The following is a 25944-nucleotide window of genomic DNA, read 5'->3' on the forward strand; positions in this document are numbered from 1 at the left end:
GGCCTTGTAAGAGATGATGAAACTTTTACTTGTAAAAATGATGTTAAGTCGATATTGGAGACTTTGTTTTCGGCCACAGTCAGTAGAGACAAAAAATCTACTTGGAACATGTTAGTGCGCATGTGTAAAAGCACTTGCTTTTACACATGCGCACTAACATGTTCAAGTGTACTTACACTTATTAAAGGAATAACCTGATGGGACGGGAAATCTGCTTTGATCGAAAAGAGATCGCAGATCGACCAACAGCTTTTCATGTTATCCTAGTCACAAGAACCATTGTCAATATCAGTAGTATTGTAAATATATAGAAGAAGACTTAGTATTTAAAATACAACATTTTATAGGCCCGCATCAGGTAGTAAACCTGCGGCCTAAACCCAGTAATTAGACGATACAGTCAAACTTATAGGTGTGGTGTGGTATGACATTATGTCTGGAATACTATCTCGTTCTCCTGCCTTTATCCTATCCTTTATCCTAATTTTATTTGCGGTCGGCGCCTCATATCTTCATCCATACTTCTGTCTGACGTTATACTACAAGTAAAATTCTTTTCAGTCATATAGTCATAAGGCATTTTTAACTTTCCCGTTTCATAAATTCAAATCATTTGTAAAAAAATACATTGGTGACAAAAATGCGTGGAGCTAATATTTGTTGACTTTCAAACAAGATATATTATATTATAGAACATTAATGTACAACTGTTTTTAAATAACATGGCTTTGAATTTTTAAATGTTGAAAAATAGTAACTACTGAATTTCTTGTCAGTTCTTCTCGGTAGAATCTACATTTCGAACTTCTGGTAGCTCCACTTAATATAGATTGTCAAATGATTCAAAAGTGCTTCTAAAAGCCTACTTGAATAATGTATATTATGATTTTGTCTTTCACACAAATCATCCATGATTTCTTTTGTTTTTCCATTTTTGGTCATTTCCTTTCACATGGACGTGAATGGAAATGACCAAAAAGACAAGACCTTCCTCACAACTTTGTCTGGTCTGGAATACTATCTGATATAAAAAAATGCAAGAATCATAATTCCCGATAAACGTAACAATTGAATGAATGAATTCAGCGAAGTCAGCGGAATGAGACCACCGACATCGTTTCATTCACATTCAAGGAAACGTATATTGTGTTTAATTTTATGTTGAATGAGTAAGATCGCCCACCAACGGTGGTTGTAGATTTCTAAAACTCGGTAATATGAGTGACTGATTTCAATCAAAACATTATTTATTCAAATACGCTTTTATAATTAAATTCGAATCATTATGACGTCACAGTACCTATTGACGTATTAAATTGAATTAAAGATGAATACATATGCGATAAGTGTAATTTTTGTTAATACCATGAGTTTTTATCCAAGACATCCTTGGGTTGGAGAGTTAAGTGGTACGAATATTACTTACATATTCAAAAATAAGTTGAACTCGATTGATTCCTAAAGTGTGCTATCATTAATAACTCCACTAATCGCATAGCCCTTTGCATACTAACGTCCCTTTATATTTCAAATAAGTCAGGGAGAGATTGGAGGCAGATTGAATGCTTTATGTCTGATTGTGTGTGATAGCTGGGATAGAGCTGAGGTGGCCCAGTGGTTAGAACGCGTGCATCTTAACCGATGATTGCGGGTTCCAACCCAGGCAACCACCACTGTGTGTGCTTAATTTGTGTTTATAATTCATCTCCTGCTCGGCGGTGAAGGAAATCATAGTGAGGAAACCTGCATGAGTCTAATTTCATCGAAATTCTATCACATGTGCATTCCACCAACCCGCATTGGAACAACGTTGTGGAATATGTTCCAAGCCTTCTCCTTAATGGGAGAGGCCTTAGCCCAGCGAAGTTAAATTTCCAGGCTGTTACTTTACTTACTACTATTACTTGCGTCTGATAACTCCTACCATCTTATCAATCCCTCAGAATAGAGATTGCACTTGCGTATAACACACACAGTGTACACAACAGTGCACATACTTGTGCACTATTGGTTCCAAGTATATTGTTAGTCTCCCTCTCCCTCAAGATTGGCTAACGTAGTCAAAATCATTTTTTACGATGTCAGCTCCATCTGCAATAAGAGATCGTGAATATCACACCGATGGGCTTGTCTTCTTAAAGAGATATCACTCGACAATACTTATCGTACTATGTACGTTATTTATACTAATATTATAAATGTTAAAGTAAACGTGTCTGTATATCGCTCTTCAGTACCAAAATATTGAACCGAATATGATGAAATTTGGTATGAAGGAAACTTGACCTCCAAGAAAGGACATAGGCTAATTCTTTTGCCTAACTAATGACAACCAACCTCTAAAACGTGAACAAAGCTGCGGGCGACTACTAGTAGCTGATATAAGTAGAAGACTAAAGATATATTGTTTTTTTTATGGTCTCAGTAGAGGGACGAGCAAATCCGCCACCTGGTATGATAAGTGGTCACCACTGCTGATAGGCATTATTAAGTGCCGTGTGAAGTTTAAACAACTCCTTACATTAATTTAATACTTTAAGCCAAAACATAAAATAAAAATAAAAAAGCTTTATATTTCTTTCTTAATTATAAAAAATTACAATGAAAACAAAATTTTTTTTTTTAATCATATAACTAAGAAGGACCCCTCGTCTCGAGGGTGAAGGCCTCCTCTAGAGTTCGCCATTGGTCTCTACCACAAGCTACACTCATCCAGTAGCTTCCAGCCACTTTCACTATGTTGTCAGCCAACCGTGCCACTGGTCTACCTCTTTTTCTTATACCTATGGGTCCGGACCAGGAAGTCAATATTTTTGTCCATCTATCGTCAGTAATTCTAGATATAAGGCCAGCCCAGCGCCACTTTAGTTTTTTTGAGTAAGAGAGAGAATCGATGACTTTGGTCTGATCGAAACATAACAATGCTTTATTCCTATGATTTATTCTATCTATACCAAACTTTACATATATTCATTAAGCAGTTCTAGATTTATTTTGTAGCAAACATACAAACATACATTTTGTAATGTGTATTTTAAGTGGAATAAAATAATTTGATATCTTATACTATATCGATAAATGTCTCTTGGTTGCCATAAAGTTACCGCAGTGTTATGTAAGAAAATCGGCAACCAGGCTACCTGGCAAGTAGACCGGAACAAAATTTTATACAGAGTGATTTAATTTTATAACGTTTACGTAAATGTGAACTGACAATATTATCACTTTTATTTTTAATTATACGGCTCGAATTGTTAAATGTTTTATTCGTTTTTGTATTGTAACTGTATTTGATAATAATATTTTGGTGTCACTGTGATCTTGTTGAAGGAACAGTAAATAAAAAAAGAATATTTTTTAAATGAGAATAAAATATCACTATTTATTTTATTTCAAAGAGTAATTTTATCAAGTTTTAATTTATATGAGTTTTTTCAATCCTTTTATTTTATACTGTTAATTTAAATTTAAAACTTTGAAAAGATAGTCCCAGAGATTTTAACAGTGATTTTCGATGAACTCTATATTAATTTATGTATAAAATCACTATCGATATTAACATTCGAATATGTTTCTTATTTGACGTATGTGCTTATGAGAGCCTATTTATCACGGCTAGGGCATTTGACAAATAGACCGTATTAAAGTAGGTACACCATACCATTTTGTTTTCAAAAGGCATCATTTAAACATATTTATCACTTCCCTACAATATATCAAATATATGTTACAGCCTCCGCACAACAGAGAAATCTAAGTTTTTTTAATGGTATAGGTTGACGAACGAGCATATGGGCCACCTGATGGTAAGTGGTCACCATCACCCATAGACCATGACGCTGTAAGAAATATTAACTATTCCTTACATCGTCAATGTGCCACCAACCTTGGGAACTAAGATGTTATGTCCCTTGTGCCTGGCTCACTCACTCTTCAAACCAGAACACAACAATACTGCGTACTGTTGTTTAGCGATAGAATATCTGATGAGTGGGTGGTACCTACCCAGGCGGGCTTGCACAAAGCCCTACTACCAAGTAAAAGTAAGTAAGTATGTTTTTCTTAGCCGTAACGCACGGGAGACACATACGAGGCATATTAGACCTCGCTCCGTATTGAACATGTTGAATACACTTCAGATTTAATCACTCTCAAAGACATATATTTTATTAACTTAATGAAAATAATTAGATTTCTATCTCACGCCACGTCCATAGTGATCTCACGCACACTAAGACATCTTGTAAGTACGAGCGTCACTCACACTAATGCAAGCGATAATATTTAACTTGGAAACTCGCTTTCATGATTGAACTAATCTATATAGTTTAAATGATAAATAAATTTATAGTATTTTTTAATTAAAATAATTTCAATTCTGTAATGACATGCTCTTTACTATTTTATTGTCTAACGATACCTAACAATTTTACGTGACATTGCGTATACCACAGGCTGTTTTGATTGGTTGAATAGTAGTGAAGCTGACGAGGTACCATCTAATAATGAACTACGATGAAATGGTTAGTGGAAAATCTATAAGAAAAGAAGTGTTGGCACAGTCAGTTGATTGTTCGCTTAGGGAATATTTGACCAGGCTCATTTTCGATTTCATTGAGATATTTTTGTAACTGAGATAGTTATTAAGTTTTTATGACTAATAATGGTATATACTTTGAGCTTATATCGAAATTTAAATCAAATAAGATTAGTTTTTGTCAACGGTTTCACTAACAAATTTCATATTAATTGCCACATGATTTTTAGACGTTATTGTGTGACAAACAAACAAATTGATGATTCTGACTCTCATTTATGATTTCATATATTGTACAAAAAACACCCTCTATAATGATTGCAAAGTACTACGTAAGAGCGTGCAAATTGAGAAGACTCAATGCTATCACTTTTATGTCAACGCTACATTGTTACTAAATTAATTAAAAAAGTGTTTTTTTTTTTTAATTTATTTATTTAAGCAAAATAGAAAGTTTGATAAGGCACTCCAATTTGCTGACATTTAGGTTTGAGGAAGCCACGGAAGGCGATGACATTGTCTAGATTATAAAATAAAAATATCAACTGAAAAATTGATACTTTGTGATAACTCAGTTATATATATTATATATAGTTTTGAACGAGCCCCTTTTAATAATCAAATCAAATCAATTTTATTCAATAAAACTTCACGATGAAGCGTTTTTAAATCGTCGGCAATTCCTCCAGCGATAAGATGACAAGAAACTCGCATAGTCGCTTCAAATAAACAGATTTACAATGCTACTCTTTACAATAATTAGTGTCCTGTGATAGAACACGAGCCTAACTCCAGACGTTATTGTCAATGTACAAAAACCACTCTCTGTACCGTATGCAAACGGAAAGTACAAGTTTAGTCTTGTTACTTGTATTAATAGTATGTAGATAATAGGTACATGCATAATAAATAAGAAGTACATAGATACTCTAGCGTCAATCAGTGACAATTATTGTGTGATCAGGATGCGTGATCCAGTTTAATTAGAACCACAACCACAAATCCTAGTGCCCAAAAATGGTGGCTCATTGGCGATGGCAGGACAGTCTAAAAATTTGTAACAGAAAGAAAACATCACAATAATAAATAAATAAATAAATATGAGACAACATCACATACATTACTCTGATCCCAATTTAAGTAGCTGAAGCTCTTGTGTTATGGAAATCAGAAGTAACGACGGTACCACAAACACCCAGACCCAAGACAACATAGAAAACTAATGGTAATCTATATCGACTCGGCCGGGAATCGAACCCGGGACTTCAGAGTGGCGTACCCATGAAAACCGGTGTACACACCACTCGACCATGGAGGTCGTCGGTGTTTTTGGAAAACCCCATCGAGAAGTAAAATCTTTAAAATCTCTTTAGAGACAGAGGGAAAATTTTGTATTTCATCGGGATGGTCTCGTTTCGAACAAACTTTACGCAATATGAAAGAATAACGCCATCGTCCGATATTCAAAACATTGAAAGAGTTCATAAACCGAGTCAACAGCACGCTATCAGTCAGAAGGATCGCATTAAAACGTTATTATCCCAACACGTGGTCTGATAGCGAATCTTTAATATTTCCAACCTGAAATCGTATGGGTATAATATATTTTTAGCCAATGAGAGGAATAAAACAATTGAATGTATTGACAGAGCTTGGGAGGCTGAATTAAGATTGTATGCTGTTTTGGGTATATTAAGTTATAAACAAAAAGCAAATAAAAATATTACTGGGTGTAAATTTTGTGGGCGCAACTATGCCACGATTTAGATTTGTTTACCCCATATATATGTATATGGGGTAAACAAATCATCATAAATCTAAGTAAAAAATAAGTATTTTTAATTGAAATAAACTTTATAATGAAGAATTTTTGAATCGTCAATATTTCTGTACCACCATTTCGTTATGCAGCTTTCCAACGAGAAGAAACGGCCACAAACTCGCATGGAAGCTATTTTCAAGAAAAATATATATCCAAGAATTAGGTTCCTTGGAACTTTATAAATAATAACACAATAATGATAATAACAGGTAAATTCTTGTTGTCCAATGTAAACTAATATTATCGAAATACTATATAAATAATTTGGAGGTAGGGCTTTGAAAATATTCTATCACCAAACAGCAATACCTAGTTAGTAATGTTGTGTTTCGGTTTGTGTAAGAGAGTCAGTGTAATTACAGGAACAAGGGACATAACATCTTACTTCCCAAGGTTGGTGACGCATTACTGTTGTCAGGATTATTTCATATTTCTTACATCCCTAATATCTTTGGGTGGTGGTGAACACGCAGTCCGTGTGCCAGCTCACCTACCTATACTAAAATAAATAAAAAAAATAGTTTAGTTTATAGTTTCAGCACCGACATAGAATATGAACTATGTTTATATATAGCATATACTATGACATATTTGCCAAGGGATTGGGAATATCTTACTTGGTGAATATTATCTGTCCTTGCGCTTACCGTTGCAATATCTATAAGAGAGGCTAACATGTTGAGTGAAAGAATTTTATATCTCTAAAATCTCTACTGAAAAGATTTGGCTCTTATCGATCTATAAAGATAAATCGCAGTTGTAATTTTTATTAAAAAAAACTGATCAACTTATTTGACACATTAATTCTTATATATATAAATGACATATAAATATATTTAGCTATTAAATACTTAATATCTAATACCTATTGACTTCCAGGCTATGTTATAAAAATATATCATATACAAACATTTAACTTTGTGTTATAAATGTTGAAAAAGAGTAATTACGGAGACTCTTGCCGGTTCTTCCCAGTAGAATCTATATTCAGACCCGGTGGTAGCTTCACGTGATATTTGCTAAAAGTATTTGTAAAGGTCTATTTGAACAAAGCTTATTTTTTTGTGTTGAGTGATACGGATATTAGTAAAATTCCACAAGTGGGCAAAAGACTCTAGGCAAAAGAGAGCTAGGTGCTCATTCCACCACAGCAGACATACACACATGCATACATACATACGTATGAAAGAAAATCGACAAGCGCAACGCCATTTATTACAAAGATAATCGTAAACACAAAGATCATGATTAACTCTGATGTTTTAAATAGAGTTAACTACTAAACTTCAGTTAAAATTCAAGATAAATCCATTAAATCAAATCTCATATAGTATCGCAAAAAATCAAGTTATTGAACTGATAGTATTAATTTATATAACGCATATAAGTTTAATGACCTTGCTTTATCAGACATGCATTTTTATCGTGCACTGATCTCTAGTTTTTCCTGAAAGTGCATTGATAATATGTGATGCTATGAGTAATTTAAACATTATAATGAGGTTAGGATAATACGAGGCGTGTTGCAAATAAATGTTTCATGTAAAATTGCAGTGTTTTAGTTTTTTATAAGGCGATGACAAAATATTGCTACTGATATTTTATTTTGAGTTTTCCTTACAATTGTTGGTAATATAAAAATATTCGTGATATATTTAGATTACGCATAGCGTAGCCTGTTAATATCCCACTGCTGGGCTAAGGCTTTGGGGAGGTTTTGGAGCTTGTGCACGCGTAGTTTGTTATTGCACATACCTACAGGTTTTATCACGATGTTTTCCTTGACTGCCAAGCACAAAATTAATTATAAACGGTGCTGCTTTCCTGGGTTTGAACTTGCCATCAACGGTAAGGATGCACGCGGTCTTATCACTGATTCATCTCAGTTCTTAGATTCGGTTCGGTTTAAATGCTACTTATCACTAATTCTACCACCGACCATGAGTGTAATGCTAAGTTACGATTTGACTAGGTTAAGTGTGCATTAGAATGTATCCAAAAATGGTAAAGAATACCATTGTTGGTGGTGCCTTCACGTCAATTTAAGTGATAGGTACCGCTTACACTCTTGATCACTTGATTTTTTAAAATTTCTATGTATATATCTATACATTTAATAAAAATGGTGTCAGTTTGTATATTAAAACAGCACTTTTTATTCCATACATATGTATTTATACAGGGTCCATATACCAAAAAAACATTTTTTTCTGTCTGTCTGTCTGTTTGTTCCGGCTAATGTCTGGAACGGCTGGATCGATTTTGACGGGACTTTTACTGGCAGATAACTGACATAATAAGGAGTAACGCGTCCAAGGTCGCGGGCTCTAATGGATGACCACCATTTGATGGAAAGTTGTTACCACACAACAACAATAAGTATTGTTGTTTAGCGGTAAAATATGTGGTGATGGTACCTACTGAGGCGAATTTGAATAAAGCCCTATCACTATAAATTGTTTCGTATACAAGATGTTACCATTATTTAAGCGAGATCTAATGTGGCGTTTTTTTTAACCGTAACGTGTTAAAACAATGGTCTTAATTTAAAAAATTAAGTACAACCTATCTACCATACTGGACTCTTTTCAAAGTTATTTATTAATAAATAATTTATGTCCTTTTTCTGATACTTCATTCTAGTTTAATTTGCGGCTTTCGTTAGATGATCAATACGAAGCTTGGTAACTGAGTTATAAAATAATTGATTGAAGTTGCTTAATAACACATAAAATGAGATTCAAGATTTAGATTTTACAATACCTATGTTTAATAATATAAAATATGGTGACAGGATCGGAATTACGATTCAACTCGAACAATCGAGAATAATTCTGCTAACATCCTTGCTACCATTTCATATCATACTTTGAACAATAGCTTATTTTTAATTTTAATTTATATATTAAGAAGTCAATAGACTCAAAATATCATTTAACAAAAGAGTATTGTACCGCCATCTAGCGGCAGATGCCTGTACCATTTCTAGTACTAGTTACCAGTAGGTGACACTTTTCGCGTAGTTATATTAAATTACGACTAATAATACTAATCAGCCATATATAATATTAGTTAAAGAGGAACTTAAAAATAGAATTCTTTTATTAAATAATATAACACCTATTAAATAGAATATTCAAAATTTTATTAAAATACTTCTAAGTATGTTTCATAGATGGCGCTACTGACTAAACGTTCAAATAACCTAGAGGTAAAGCAATTAGACGCTAGATGTCGCGCTTATTGTTAATTGTATTTTTTTGAATATAAAATTTAGGTTATTGAAATTTAATAATTATTGTTTAATAAATTTTGAAACTCCACATATTATAGTCGTGCTTGTGGTATATTTATGTAAGTGTTTTTTTATGTACAAGATTTTAAAATTAATAAAAAACTATTTCAATTCGGGGAAGCCTTAATTACATTTACTTTAAGTAACATTTAACTACGTGATTGAATTTTTGTCGATCTCGAGATGCCGGTCGAAAAGACGGATAGGGTAACATAATTTTTGTAGTGGGTATTCCGGTGTAAGGCGAGTGTCCTGTGCACCAATGAGTCTTACTTATTCCACTTCATTTTGGGGAAAAGCGAAACCCGTTTTTACAGCAACGAAAAAAATAGTCAAAAGAAAGGTTTGTTGTTGTTTTTTTTTAATTCACAGACAACGAAAATAATTTTAGTTCCCTAACTATTAGAAACCCTATTTTAAATGTTTTTTTTTTTTAATTTAGACATACTTTACATTTAAATTTTATATACTTATTAAAGCAAATTTTTTGGACAGGGATGCTTGGACTTGTCAGTTCAAGAACAGTAATCGTGCACACAAACCTCATTGTTAATCTGATTTGTTTTTCAACCGACTTCCAAAAGGAGGAGGTTATCAATTCGTCTGTATTTTTTTTTTTTTTTTTTATGTTTGTTACCTCGTAACTTTTCACTGGGTGGACCGACTTTGATAATTTTTTTTTGTTTGAAAGGGGGTGCTTCCCGTGGGGTCCCATTTTTTTTTTATTTTTTTCCGATGATGGTATCCATATGAAAACGACATAAGTCTTAAATTTGCATTATGTATATGCGCGACAAATAGGTGAATAACTGAAAATCACGTGAATGAATTTTGATAATTCTTTTTTTATTATAAAATATATACTTCAAGGGTAATTTGGTGAAAGTTTGGTAAGGTTCTGAGCACAGGATCCATGACAAAGTAACGGAACGGAAGGGAACGGAACAATTCTGAGGAGCACGTTAGCGATACTCAGTCGAATCTTTTATTTATAGGTTATTTGGATATTTGAGTCACCTTTCGTAATGTGGTTATGTTTATGTAATTATCATAGTCGAATATTTTAATCAACTAGCTACCCACCCCGGCTTCACACGGGTGCAATACTGATACCAAAAAATACTAAAGAATTTGTTTATTTACGACATCACATCGCAAACTTCTAAAATTATCAGTGTTTCTTTACTATATTGTTCATGTATTATATACACAAACCTTCCCCTTGAATCACACTATCTTTTAAAAAAAACCGCATCAAAATCCGTTGCGTAGATTTAAAGATATAGGGACAGAGAAAGCGACTTTGTTTTATACTATGTAGTGATGGAACACCTATACGGCTCGCAGTTAGGGTGCGATATGGGGCAGAATTTCTTACTATCTTTAATCAAATTTTGTGTATGTGATGTGATGTCATATGATGTACGAAATATAGTTGGTCTTTTTCAAAGTTTTTTTGCTTAGTTCGATTACAGCTCTTTCGAGCGATCCTTGTAGTTTACGCCGCGTGACGTATTAAATCCGCATTTTCGAAAGTCTATTTTTGCTTTATTCGCAAGTTTCCTTTGAAATTGTCCTCGAAGTAGTTACTGACTCATTTAAACGGAACGCTTAATCTATCCATATTAAAAAAAAATTAGTTAGTCAACATCAGCTTCACTTAAAATCAAAAAATAAATAAAAAATTTAACAAAAAGAAAAACCGACTTCAAACAAAACACTATTTTAAAACAAATGAATATGCACGAAAAAGTAATAAAAATAATTGCGTATTCAACATATTTTTTAGAGTCTTCCTAAGTTAAATGAAATGAAAAATATTAGACTACTTAAAAGTCGATTAACGATTATATCATGTAGTTATAATTATTGTTATATTCGGAGTCGGTGTCGGGTGATGGTGAGCACTTACCATCAGGTGGCCGATATGCTTGTCCGCCAACCTATACCATAAAAAAATCGTATAGAATTTAATCTATGTTCTATTTACTTTTACACTTTTCATAAGGTTACTTATAAAGAACAAAATTAATTCGGTATTAATTGTTTTTAAAGAAATAAACATTATTATATGTTATTGTTTTATTTTTGCTAGATAAGCAACTAGCGCCTCAACTTCCTCCATACTGTCTTTGGAAACCACAGATTCTTCACTATGCCCGTTCAATATAATCTCTTGCATCGCTAACGTTCTCAAAAGCAACTCTGATTCGTTTTCATCTTCATCTTCCAAAATCGATTCGTTTATAAGATTTGATAAATTAATTTCATCCATAGTCCTTTCATCCATTACTTCTGGTTCATCCAGTATTCTACGGAAGTTTCTTCGGACACTGAAACCGGCTTGGACGAGTTTCTTTTTAGCTAATTGCAGGAATGTCGGAGATTTGAGCGTTTCGCGAATCCAATCTTTTATCTTATTTTTCTTTTCTTCGACACGAGCCTTAAATCTGTAACAATCAAATATTTTAAGAAAGAATATTTGAATGAGCTAATAGAAGAAACTATACGCACTATTGTTGAATATAATTTGAATGATTTTGTATATAATAATAAAGATTGAATGAATGAATGTTTAGGAGTTTTCTGAATTAGCCAATTCTGAATGTAGAATCTGATCACACAAAACATAATATACATTATCATTAAAATTGAACTGATATTTAAATTCCGTAGAGAATGTGTACATAAATATATTTGAACAAATGCACATCCAACATTGCAAGTTTTTTTTTTTTAATTTGTGCCAGTCACACACATACGTAGTTTATATAATATGGAGGTGTTATGGCCAAGTTCGAAAAGTGCAGCAGTGTCATTTTAAATACAGAAATAAATGAAATGAAAGAAATAATATTATAATATCAGATTATTATTATAAAAAATATTATGTGATAAAGGGGATTATGAAGTTATTTTGCGTACATTTACTTTATATTTTGATTAAATTTCACGACGTACTTTCGTACGTTATATTAATTTTGGTAGCGTCTGAAGTTACAAAGAAGTAGTTCTTCACCAAGTTATTTCATTAATAACAAATATTACATCGAACAATAACGCTACAATCTGTTGTCCATACTTGAATCAATAAACAAGCCTTAATCTGTTATATTATGTAATTAATTAAAATATATTTGCAAGTAAAGACTAAACTTAATTCTTTTTTATTTTCAAAAACGGAGCATGACCTTTCAGAGCAAACTATTATTTTTAGTTTCGAAAAAGGTTAATCCCGAAAAATTTTAATTTGTTAAAGATCTGATGATTTCGGAGACACACAATGGAACTCCTTAATAAAACCGACAGATAAACAGCAATTGCTATTATATTATTGGTAAATGTTTTTGAAGAGTTTTTTTTATGATTAAGCCAAAGTCAAAGTCACTTTTTCCTGTCGTATGTGAGATAAGTACTTAAGCTTGGATTTCAAAATCGTGACTTTAAAATTCACAAGATAGAAATACACATTGTAGCCATAAAAATAACTAACTTCTTTAATTCCCTTTCTCTCTGTCTTGCTTTTTCAATCTTCGTCTTTAGCTCTGGGACGGTATACGCCTCGTTATCAGATATGGTTGCTTCCACCCATTCTGTGATCTCAGCCACGCGACTGTAGACACCAGGGGACCGAGGGTCGCCGCACTTCTTACCACCAAATGAAACTATTCCAATGAGAACGCCGTCTCTCACGGCTGGGCCACCGGAGTCATGCTGAAATGAATTAAAACTAATATTAAAGACTTGCTTGACCAAAGAGTCACTCTATACGAATGTACCCTAAAAAAGAGATACTTTTTTATATTATCCGGGTAGGCATACAAGCAAGTCACCAGTCTCAGATCTGGGGCCTGGGATTTTTTTTATGGTATAGGTTCGCGAACGAGCATATGGGCCACCTGATGGTAAGTGATCACCATTACCCGTAGACAATGACGCTGTCAGAAATATTAACTATTCCTTACATCGTCAATGCCACCAACCTTAGGAACTAAGATGTTATGTCCCTTGTGCCTGTAGTTATTTGGCGAAAGAATAACTGATGAGTGGGTGGTACCTACCCAGACGGGCTAGCACAAAGCCCTACCACCAAGTATTGAAGATTAATATTTTGACCAATGTCAACAAGACAACCAAGGTTTCCTGGTTGTTGTGACAAGCTATAATGCTGCAGGTCCTGAGATCCTAGGTTTAAACATTATATCGATAAGAAGTTTTTGATTTTGTCGAAAATTTTTCAGTAAAGACCCAGAAGTTAAAAGTGTATACACTGTACATTCCAGTGCCTCGAAAAAAACGTTAAGTCGTTGGTTCTACAGCTGAACTCGTATAGGTCGTGACAGATTTGCATTTCATGACTGACTTCATAGAAAGAGCAGCAGTAATGCCTTGCCTTGTACATAAATTTGTGCCTTATATATGAGTAGTTGTCTGATTGGTCGCTGTTGCTGATATCAGAACGACATTAGGTATTATTATTGGACAATTATGACGTCATTAATAAATTTTGTTACTTTATAAATAACTATGTAGTTTGGTCGAGGTCACAGTTTTTGACACCATTTGACCGACAACAATAAAAGTTTCCAAATAAATGTATTTTCTCATGGAAAAACTTTTAATGCAATACATTTTGTAACTTCGGCGTTTTGTCGAACACCAGTGGTTTTTAAACTTTCCAAAGTGGGAAAACACTAAAGTTTTGTATAGTGTTACGCTACGCTCACGATGCATCGAAGCTCTAAAAGTGGTTTCTATTTTCCGTATTCAAGGATCGAATGAGAAATTATTTGTTCAATAAGCCCGATATGGAAATTCAAAACATAATGGGTAAATACGAAAGTTTGAAGTAAATTACAAAGTTGTTATCCTTATTTATAGAGTCAATAATTATTCTTTTGGACTGTGTATATACGGTTTTAACAAATGTCCAAGAAGCAAACTATCTGCTTTAGAAAATGATTTAAAAAAATAAATATTAGGTTGGGGAAAAAGTCTTTTCGCATATAGTATGTGTGAACTTGTAATAAAATATCTTTGGCTATACCATTTGTATCTGGCTGGTTTTGGTATCATTAAAAAGTTTTAATTTTAAAGAAGGCACTTCCAAATTCAAATTAGAAATTTGTGTGATTTTCATTTGTTTTTGTTGTTGTTAAAATGAGTGAATCTAAAGAAGAAATTCGATACATTTTAAAATTTTACTATAAAAAAGGTAAAAATGCAACTCAAGCCCCGAAAAAAATTTGTGATGTTTATGGACCTAATGCAGTATCTGTGAGAGTAGCGCAAGTTTGGTTTAAGCGTTTTCAAGCCGGAAATTTTGATATCAAAGATGCATCTCGCTCTGGTCGCCCTGTTACGGACAAAATTGATGCCATTTTTGAAAAAGTGGAGCAAGATCGGCATATTAGTAGTAACGATGTAGCTGAAGAACTGGCAATTGACCACAAAACGGTTTTGACTCATTTGAATAAAGCTGGGTACACAAAAAAGCTCGATATATGGGTGCCTCATGAACTCACTGAAAGAAACCTAATGAACCGTGTACTCATTTGTGATTCTTTATTACGACGTAATGAAACCGAACCATTTTTGAAGAAGCTGATAACTAGTGATGAAAAGTGGATCACATACGACAAGAACGTGCGAAAAAGATCGTGGTCAAAGGCCGGTCAAGCTTCACAGACTGTGGCAAAACCCGGATTAACTCGCAACAAGGTAATGCTGTGTGTATGGTGGGATTGGAAGGGCATCATTCATTATGAGCTGTTACCGCCCGGCAGGACCATCGATTCAGAACTGTATTGCGAACAATTGATGAGATTGAAGCAAGAAATTGAGAGAAAGCGGCCAGAATTGATCAACAGAAGGGGTGTGGTTTTTCACCATGACAACGTTAGACCTCACACATCTTTAGCCACTCAACAAAAATTACGAGAGTTTGGCTAGGAGGTATTAATGCATCCGCCGTATAGTCCTGACCTTGCACCTTCAGATTTTCATCTGTTTCGGTGTCTGCAGAATTCCTTAGGCAGTGTCAGGTTAACATCACGAGAGGACTGCCAAAACCACTTGTCGCAATTTTTCGATCAGAAGCCCCAAAATTTTTACAGCAATGGGATCATGTCACTACCAACAAGATGGCAAAAAGTTATGGAACAAAATGGCACCTACATACTTTAGTCAAATGTAAATAAACTATAAAAAAAAAATTTGAATTTTCATATAAAATACGAAGAAACTTTTTCCCCAACCTATTATATGGAACATTTCCGGTGTCAAACCGGTCCGGTGAGTTTATATATGACTTTTGGTATGAAAATCACCTTTGGATATTTCGTGTTAAATTTTTTTTAATGATATTTTTATATGTTTGGTGGACGAGCATATGGGCCATCTAATGGTAAGTGGTCTCCATCACCCATAGACAATGACGCTGTAAGAAATAATACAATTCCTTACATCGTCAATGTGCCACCAACCTTGGGAACTAAGATGTCATGTCCCTTGTGCCTGTAGTTACACTGGCTCACTCACCCTTCAAACCGGAACACAACAATACTGAGTACTGTCATTTGGCGGTAGCACAACTGATGAGTGGGTTGTTCCTACCCAGACGGGCTTGCACAAAGCGCTACTTTCATGTACACTGTTAAATTGAAAGCAATTCCAAGATTTACCAAATCTTCCATCACTTTCGCACCAAGTAACAATTCTAAATTTACTGGTTACTCACATTACATGCATCTTTTCCACCAGTAGCGTATCCTGCACACAGCATCCTCGGTGTGATATAAAAGCGGTAGGCTGACTGACACTCCTGTAGCTTCATTATCGGTACTGGAACGAAGCGCAACCTTTCTGGTATATGACCGTAGCCGGTTTCCTGTAATGTCAGAAAGGTCACATTACGACGATTTGACGACCTCTGTGGTCGAGTAGTGCACTTCGAGGTCCCCGGTTCGAATCCCGAGTCGATGTCGATGTCAATGTCGTTACTTCTGAATTTCCATAACTTAAGTGCTTTAGCTACTCATAGTGGGAGCAAGTAATGTATGTGATGTTGACGGATTTTTATTTGTATTATTTATATAACTCTTGTGTAATCCACCTATCCACCTCGGATTATTGGAATACTCTCCAAGCTTGTCTTTAAAAAGGTATTTGCCCAGTAGTGAGATATTTACAGGATTATGTTAACTCTGTACGTCGTTTAAGAAAAGTATGACTATTCGAGACTTGGTCAATTTTAATTATTTGACCCAAAAAATCTACTTCAAAGTGTTCTTTTGTTTAATTATCTCGTTTGTCGAGCACCGTCACAGAATTAATTACGAAAAACTTTCTGTGACAATGGACTCATCACGACGAAAAGCGTTAAAAGTGCTGTAAATAGAATCGTAATTAATTACAGTACGACACAACATAGATGTAGCATCGGCAAATTCAATAAAACCGATTACTGTCGATTTATACAACCAATTGCAAGAGCTCCATATCGCGCCATTCGACGCTATTCGTCGCTATAGATTCAACCCGAGAAAGCAAGGACATGTAAATCCATGTGACAAATTAACGAATATATAAGGTCATATGATATTGCAAGTTATTATAATTTATTACCTTTGAGTAAGATCATATTCGCAAAAGAAATAAATATTGATATTTAAATAAAACTAGTACGTGGTCACGGGTAGGCTGTCTACCCGTGACCACGAACGCTGTAAAGTGCTCGAAACGTCGGGATGTACAAAATAATTAATATACGCGATTAAAATCCGTTATAACTAGTTTTATTTAAATGTGTAATAATCGCGAAAATTTAAGACAACATTAAATATTGATAATCTGGGATAGCGTACTTAATTCGGATGTGATCGGTTTTACGAATTTTGTCGATGCTACATCTAAGTTGTGTCGGATTATACGTTTTAATTATATAAATGAAATAAGAATTCACATTTATTTACTTTTCGGGTCTGCTTTAGCAAAAAATGTGTTAGAAATGTAAATATAAGTCTTAAGTCTTTGATACGATGTTTCAACTCATGTAGATTTTCTTTTGACGCTTTTTCTTAACAATTTCGAGTTACCAATACCTACATTAACAGTTTGTAAATTTCCCACTACTGGGCTAAGGCCTCCTCTTTGAGGAAAAGGTTTGGAATTTATTCCACCACGCTATTCCATTGCGAGTTTGTGGAATACACTTGTGGTAGATAATTGTTGTAATTAAACACATGCAGGAGCATGAGATAAATTATAAACACAAATTAACCACATGAATATTCAGAGGTGTTTGCCCGGTAACCTGCAATCATCGGTTAAGATGCATGCATCCTAACCACTGGACCATCGTGGCTCATCGTTATCAAAACGTAAATGTGGTAAATAAAAAAATGAAAATATAAGCAAACTTTCAACATCCAGGTCAAACAATCACACTGAGACATTTGTTATCAACTCTCAAGCGATCCCGATGTACATAAATGATGTTGGTTTTGCAGCTGCGTCCGCTCTCACGACGTACCACTATTGATCTTTGAAGCTGAATGTTTGCAGTAATTAAAACGAACTGACAACTAATAAAAGCAAACTAACCAACAGACTGCTCACGAGTGTGCAAACAAAGAATCAAGTATTGCTGTTGCCGTTTCTTCTGGCTGAGCTCAGCTGAGCTAAGATGGCCCAGTGGTTAGAACGCGTGCATTTCGGGTTCAAACCCATATATATATATGTGCTTAATTTGTGTTTATAATTTATCTCTTGCATTCACAAACCTGCATGTGTTTCATTTCATAAAAAATCCGCCACATGTGCATTTCCCGCCCAATCCGCATTGGAACAGCGTGGTGGAATATGTTCCAAACCCTCTCCTTAATAGGAGAGGAGGCCTTAGCCCAGCAGTGGGAAATTTACGGGCTGTTACTTTTTACTTTTACATTTCTTCTGTTGACATTTTGAAAAAGTACAAACTATATGTGTATCAGTTTATTTTCATAGCTCTGTACTTCGAAAGATTTTGTACCGATAATTATTTTTCCGACTTATAAGAAGATATATATAAAAAAAACATACAAACTCTTTGACTCTGTACAAACCCGTCCAACCGGGTGACGCTTACCCAGGTACCAATCACCCACATCAAACATACATCAAACATTCCCAATATTGGTGGCGTATTGGCAATGTAAGGAATGACGCGGCCTTTGTCTATGGGCGGTGGTCCCCACTTATCATCGGCCTATTTTCCCCTCCACCTAATAAAACTACTTAATAGAAAGCCTGACTTTCGACTATAAAAAAGAATAACGTATAAATTTTCTCATGCATGGGATTATTCATTTTTGAGTGAATTATTTAAAAAAAAAAAATAATAAAAAAAAAAACAAAAGCAACCTATTTATAATATAACTTTAGTATGAAGTACGATAATAGCATTAGATTTCAATGTTTCTGTAAGGCTGCCTAGGAAACCGGAAGCTATGTTAAGGACTCCACGACACAAAGCGCTCTGAGGAAAATGCATTTTCAAACTAAATCGGCTTACACAGAATAAGCTTTCGTCAAAGGACGTTGTGTTTAAGATATCAAAAGACTATTGAAGGAACTCGACTCTTTAAAGTAACAGCTGTTGATATTACAATGGGGGTCGAGGCTTTTCACCCCCTTTGAGCTGACATTTTGGAACTACTTTCATCAACAACAAACAACAACAGCCTTTAAATTTCCCACTGATGGTCTAAGGCCTCTTCTTGCTTTGAGAAGAAGGTTTGGAACATATTCTACTACGCTGTTTCAATGCGGGTAGGTGGAATACACAGGTTTCCTAACGATGTTTTCCTTCACCGTAGAGCAGGAAATGAATTATAAACACAATTTACGCACATGAATATTCAGTGGTGCTTGCCTGAATTTGAGAGGTTAAGATGCACGCGTTCTAACTACTGGGCTACACCAATATGAATTGGCAGATGCTGATCCCTCATGAAGTTATTCTTCACCGAAAATTGCGAGAAAATACAAATTAAGCAATTTAATTTAGATCTTCAAATTCAAATCCTTCATGGTTTGTTGCGATTTATTTAATACAAAGCTATGTATTGATCTTTTCACTAAAGAAGGCATCTAATATATGACATCAAAGTCATCCTTTATACATCGTTAAAATGAAGTTAGTAGATGTTTACGATGAGTCGTTTTGCTTTAAAATATTTCAGGCTAGAACGCGTGCAAAGTCGGCTAGAACAACTAGTTAATACAAATACATACTCTAGCAATATTGTAATACTATTTTTGAACTATGCTTCTATGATAATCCCCGCTCTGCGCCAACTCATCACATATTGTGAAATTTCTATACAAAGAAATGCAGTTGTTTTTCTTAAAGAAAGAAAGCTGTTTTAATCTCTAAGGGGACGCATCTAAGAGATGAATTCTAGCTATTAGCCTTTTCAACACATTCCATTGTAATAGTTTATGATTCAGGCGAGTTCTTTGTGTTTTATATAGACTTTATTTAATATATTTATTTCATTAATAAGAAATTTTTACTAACATAAGAATTAATAATATTAAATGCATAAATGTATATAAATATAAACTAAAACTAGTTACTGTATAAATCTTGACCGCGTGGTATGGTGGTAAGATTGTTAGCAGCATTTCCCCGTTGAATCGCAATTCCGATCATCTGGGCTAAAAATGAACCAGCCCTCCTGTCATCTGTGTTATACTTTTGATGAAGCTTTTTGCACTACTACTCCAACTGCCAAGCGTTGCGACAGCAAATGGGACAAAAAAGTAATTTGACAATATGTTTATGTAATTGGCAGCGAAACCGCAAATGGGCCAAACCGATGTTAAGTTGTCACCACAAACCAGAAGCATTGCTCTGTCAGAAACATGAACCATTTCTTATATCGTCAATGGGATGTCAATAATCCTGGGAACTTAGATATCATACCCCTTGTCCCTGCAGTCATACTGTTTCAAACCACAAAACAACAATACCAAAGAAAATAATGTGTGACTTCGAATATGAATCAGATGTTTTAAATATACCCAAAATACATCCGGTTTTTAAGAACCGTACAAATAAAGATCTTAAAATCAAGTTTGAATTTCAAATTCGAAGAGACTTCTCAAGTGCTTTTAAATTTTCAAGTGCTATACTTCTAAATGTGTCGGAAACCGTAAGAAACTCGGCAAGTACGTATGAACTCCTTTAAAAGGAAAACGTTCAACTGGTACAAAGTTATAACCATCGTCAGGCGACATTATAGTCCATATGTATAAGGATTACAATTTCTTATTAATAATATTTAATTAAAAAAGGAAAAACATTGTTCCTCTACTGGGTTAAGGTTTCCGAATATTCACCATGCTGTTGAAAAGCGGATTGGTAGATACATATTAAACATATTATTATCTAAGACATGCAGATTTCCCCTCAATGTTATCCTTCATGAGCTCGAGACATTTTATAAGCACAAATTAAAATTAAATTGCTTGAAAATTCAGCGGTTTTGTCCAGTTTGTACCTTCAATCTTCCGTCAAAAATTCATTCAAACCCGGACAAGCACCACAGAATATTCATATGCTTAATTTATATTTATAATTCGTCTCCTGCTCAGCGTTGAAGGAAAACATCGTAAGGAAACCTGCATGTATCTAATTTCATAAAAATCTGCCATGTATGTATTCCACAAACCCACAGTGCAATAGCATGCTAGAATGTATTCCAAACTTTCTCCTCAAAGGGAGAAGAGGCCTTATTCCAGCATTGGGAAATTTACAGGCTGTAGATGCTGTTGTATTTCAGCTTTAACAATGACACAAGTTACTCACGTGTGTGCTTCCCCATCCGGTTACAATCAGAATGTCATCAGGTTCGATGGCGAAATCCTTCGCTGGTAAGTTGAGGACGGCTATGTTTCGACCAATAGGAAGAGGCCTGTCGAGCCGCAGCAAGGAGTAGTCGAAGTCTGCGTTACCAGGCGAGTAGCCGATTGGAAAGAAAACCTATGATGATAAAGGAGAATCTTTGGATTTTAAAGAACAATTTGACAAAGTTGTTTGTTAAGTTTCTGGCCAAAAAACATAAAACTTTTTTAAAACAAAACAACAATTAAATATCGATACACCAAAGCCGATCCGATTCGATCCGAGAATGTGAAGATGATGTCCTCTTGTCCGATTTGTGCCAAGGCAGATGTTCTCCACATACTTTTTACAAATATTGTGTAACGAACGCAAAGTTGGTTTCCAATGTTGGTGGCGCATTGGCGATGTGGGAAATAGCTAGTATTTTTGAATGTACCGATATCTGCATACATAAAGCGTGGTGGTGACCATTTACCCTGGGGTGAGGTAAATGCCCTATCTGTTAAATTCAAATGTAGTATATAAAACAAAAGTAAAGGCTGTCAAATTTTGCTTCCTCGACTGAATTCAACTAGTAACCTTATAGTACTATAACTGCACAAGATATTTATGGAGCCGTACGTCGTTAGAGATGGGGACCTTCATGACCTTTCTAGTAAATAAGTACCTTATTCACTCTAGCTTGATATCCGCCGCGGTTGTGGAACGAGCTCCCCGCCCTCACGATAAACGGAACAAGTTTCCGCTTATCACCATCATGGGCCCTGAAACAAATATATCTTCTTGTTTATTTTAGTAGTTATTTGAGCCGAGATTGCCCAGTGCTTAGAACGCGTGCACTATTACTACAAATTATCCATGATTTATATGTTTTTTTATTGATGTAGGCTGACTGGCAAACGGGCCGTGTGATCCAAGATATTATGTCCCTTGTGCCTGAACACAATACTACTAAGTATTATGATTTGGCAGAATAATATAAAAATTAAGGTTATGGTACTTAATCACAAAAGCTATATAATATATAAACTGTATAAACAGAAAGTAAATGTCCATGAAACAAAAAAAAAATTTAAAGTGAATATAACCTCTATCTTGAAAATTATGTATGTTTAGAATCATTATATTATAGCATTTAAAAAAATCTTTGAGAGTCACATCTTTCAAAAAGAATTATGAGAACGATCTATTGATGCTTGTATATCGGAAAAAAATTATTGAACTAACTAAAACCTAAAAGTGAAAATAGGCACAGAAAACTGATCCCGTGGATGTAGGTAGTGAAACATAAAAAAACAGAGAGATTGCTAGATAAACTTCGGCCGAATGTTTACTCACAACCCGCATTCGAATAGCATGATAGAGAGAGCTCTTAGGCTCAAAGGGAGTAGTATCTTAAGTAATTGATTTGAAATGATATATTTCTTTTCATAATAAAATATTAATAATTTTAAAAGAACATCTTTCTGATGTGTTAATATTCTTTGAACTGAATTTTACTATGAAATTCATATGAAAATGTAAGGGTTTGGCTTGCGTCCAATATTTACCGAAATAATATTAATTTAACCAAAACTATACCGCAGTTATTGTTACAAACGAATTTCACAAATGTTGACTTTAAACGAGACAGTTAACGTCTACTACGCGAATATTATCGTTTAATTATTAGATTTTTTTTACACTATTTTCGGCGTATAGCAGAAAGTTACCAGGAGATCAGAACTAAGGTGAGGCCTTATTCTGCTTTTTTATGATCAACCGATTAGGTTAATTCTAAATAAAATTTATGATATGTTGAATATGATATAATCGATGTTATATCGCATTTAAACCTTTATGTTTGGTAGATCAGTGTTATTACTACCAACATCAACAGCCTGTAAATTTTCTACTGCTGAAATAAGGCTTTATCTTCCTTAGAGGAGAATGTTTTGGAGCATATTCCTCGACACTGCTCCTATGGGGATTGGTAGATGCACATTTGGCAGAATTCGCTGTAATTAGTCATTCCATACTTCATACTTCACATAAGTATACCACATCAAAATTCAGCGGAGCTTGTCTGGTAATCATAGATTAAGATGATTGCGTTTTAACCATTAGGCCATCTTTATAGGCACTACCGAATCACCATATTATATTCTACCGACAAGCATCAATAATAATCAGCACAGTTGTGTTTCAGTTTGAAGGATTCGTTAATCAGCGTAACCACAGTTAAAGGACATAACATCACTGTCGCAAACTTTGGTGGTGCATTTGTGATGAAATTGAAATACGAATTGTTAAAATTTCTCGTCATGTCGTGACTGGTAAGCAACAGATAGCCCAATAGCTCTTCCAGTAAACCAAATTAAAAAAAACAACAAAAAATGTATAACAATAAGAAATCAATACAGTTATAAACCATTTCCTTTGCACGTAAGTGATCTATCATATTATATTATTGACTTACGATTCGAAACAATGTCCCGCTGTCAGTATCCATTGCTCGTCAATAATGGAACCCCCGCACCAATGCTTCCCAGTTCTGGATATAGCGACGTTGTACGGGTATAGGTTGATGCAAGTTTCCATACCGCCTATTATCCGACGTACTGCGTAACTTCGAAATGCCCAAGCGAGTTGACGATCCTTTTTCGAATCTGGGAAAACTAGTATACATGTTACGAGGTTTTTATTAATGTTTATGGTAAGTATGAGATCGGGTAATCACTTATTATTCGATTGAACTAACTTTTCATATGTCATAATTGGAGTTGAATTATAAACTTTCTGTGATCTTGAGATGAGGAAGGAGAAGTCAAGAAAGACGATATGGCTGGAAAGAATGTTACTTGCACGATGACGTCAGAAAAAATATGGAAGAAGATAAGCTGCACCGACCTCAATTAAAATTGGGATAAGGGCAGATGGATGATGATTGTGATCGTAAGATGTGTGATGGAGGAAAATATTGTGAGTAAATCGCATGTACCGGGTAATATGTAACTGGTATTTGAGCAGGTCTTCCGAAGATCAGAAAAGGCCTTTGTCCGATACTGGGATGTTTATTTGCTATTCATTCAATTAATAAAATAGTAAAAGACCAAGAAGAATAATCCGTAATCTTTTTACGATCCAAGCGTGGAAAGGAAAAGTTATACCTAAATAGTTTTAATATTTGGAAAAAAATCCATTTCTAGAAATACTAGGAATACATAAAAACATGTTGCTATTATTTATAATTATTTTATAAAGTAATTTTTATATTGATCTAAGTTGATTTTTTTGCATTGACACCGTATGAATTAAAATTGCATGTATTAAAATCAACGCTAAAGTAGAGAAGAGAAAAATAAAATATTATTAATATTTACCTGGATAAACTTTTACATCGCTTTCTATTCGATATCTCTTAGAACTATTGTCATTAATGAATCTATATTTTTTTTCTAATAAAGTGACTAATTGTTTATCACTAAAAGTATCGGCTTCGATCACATCATCTGTTTGTTCATCACCATCAAAATCAGCTGCTATTTCTTGATCACTTTCAAAGTCATCGTAAACAAGATCCTTTACGTTTAATGTCATGACTAATTTGTTTATTATCAGCAAGAGTTTGATCGTCTCTTTAATCAAACTTACGTACTTCATTTTTAATACTTTTTTCTACTCATTGTTTTATTGACACTGTTAAATCATACATAACGATAGTGTGCGTAGACACACATTTGTAATTTATAAACACAGGTTTCGGTATATTTGTCTTTGTGTATTTGTACACTTTTTATTTTCATTGTAATAAGTATTTCTTTATCAACTTTAATTTTACTACAACAACAGCCTGTACATTCCCACTGCTGGGCTTAAGGCCTCCTCTCTCTTGAGGAGATGGTTTTGGAACATATTCCACCACGCTGTTCCAATGCGGGTTGCAATGCAATTTTACTAACTAATAGAGAAATATTATTATCTTATATATCATATAAAATTATGGGTAAAGTTACTTGATCTGGTTAGAAAACTGAGACAGAGTGTCAATTGAGTATCATTTATTCTGTGCTTCCACCAAACATCAATTCTTTGAAGTGCAATATATAAAAGATAAAACCCGTAAGGTTAGCTGGGAGAGCACATTACATATTTTTTCTTGAAATTGTAATGAATACTAAGGACAAGAATATTAGATAACTTCTGTTATCTATACCCAAACGCAAAAAGAACTCTGACTGTCTTTCCGCTATGAAAGCGTGTAGTATGATATGAAACAATCGTTCTAGATCCCTTCCCCCGTCTCCAAGTTTCAAAAGAAAACTAGTCTTATATAAAGTAAATTAAATATTATTGACATAATAACGGTACAATGCCAAAATAATACTATAGGGTATTGAGACATAAAGTCAAAAGTTTAA

General features: G+C 34.2%; 1 protein-coding gene across 1 annotated transcript; it reads right to left on the reverse strand.

The window, feature by feature from the left end:
• Positions 1 to 11728: 11728 nt before the first annotated feature.
• On the reverse strand, positions 11729 to 25197 carry LOC124540221 (transmembrane protease serine 11A-like). The gene is made up of 7 exons (XM_047117685.1): positions 24907 to 25197; positions 24003 to 24201; positions 22212 to 22308; positions 21509 to 21682; positions 16394 to 16543; positions 13148 to 13368; positions 11729 to 12104 (listed from the first exon to the last, which is right to left on the reverse strand). The coding sequence occupies exons 1-7, from the start codon at positions 25184 to 25186 to the stop codon at positions 11729 to 11731; spliced, it is 1497 nt and encodes a 498-aa protein (XP_046973641.1). The 5' UTR covers positions 25187 to 25197.
• Positions 25198 to 25944: the final 747 nt, after the last annotated feature.

The sequence above is a fragment of the Vanessa cardui genome, chromosome 24 (genome assembly GCF_905220365.1).
Source record: "Vanessa cardui chromosome 24, ilVanCard2.1, whole genome shotgun sequence".
In the NCBI taxonomy this organism is placed as follows: Eukaryota; Metazoa; Arthropoda; class Insecta; order Lepidoptera; family Nymphalidae; genus Vanessa; species Vanessa cardui.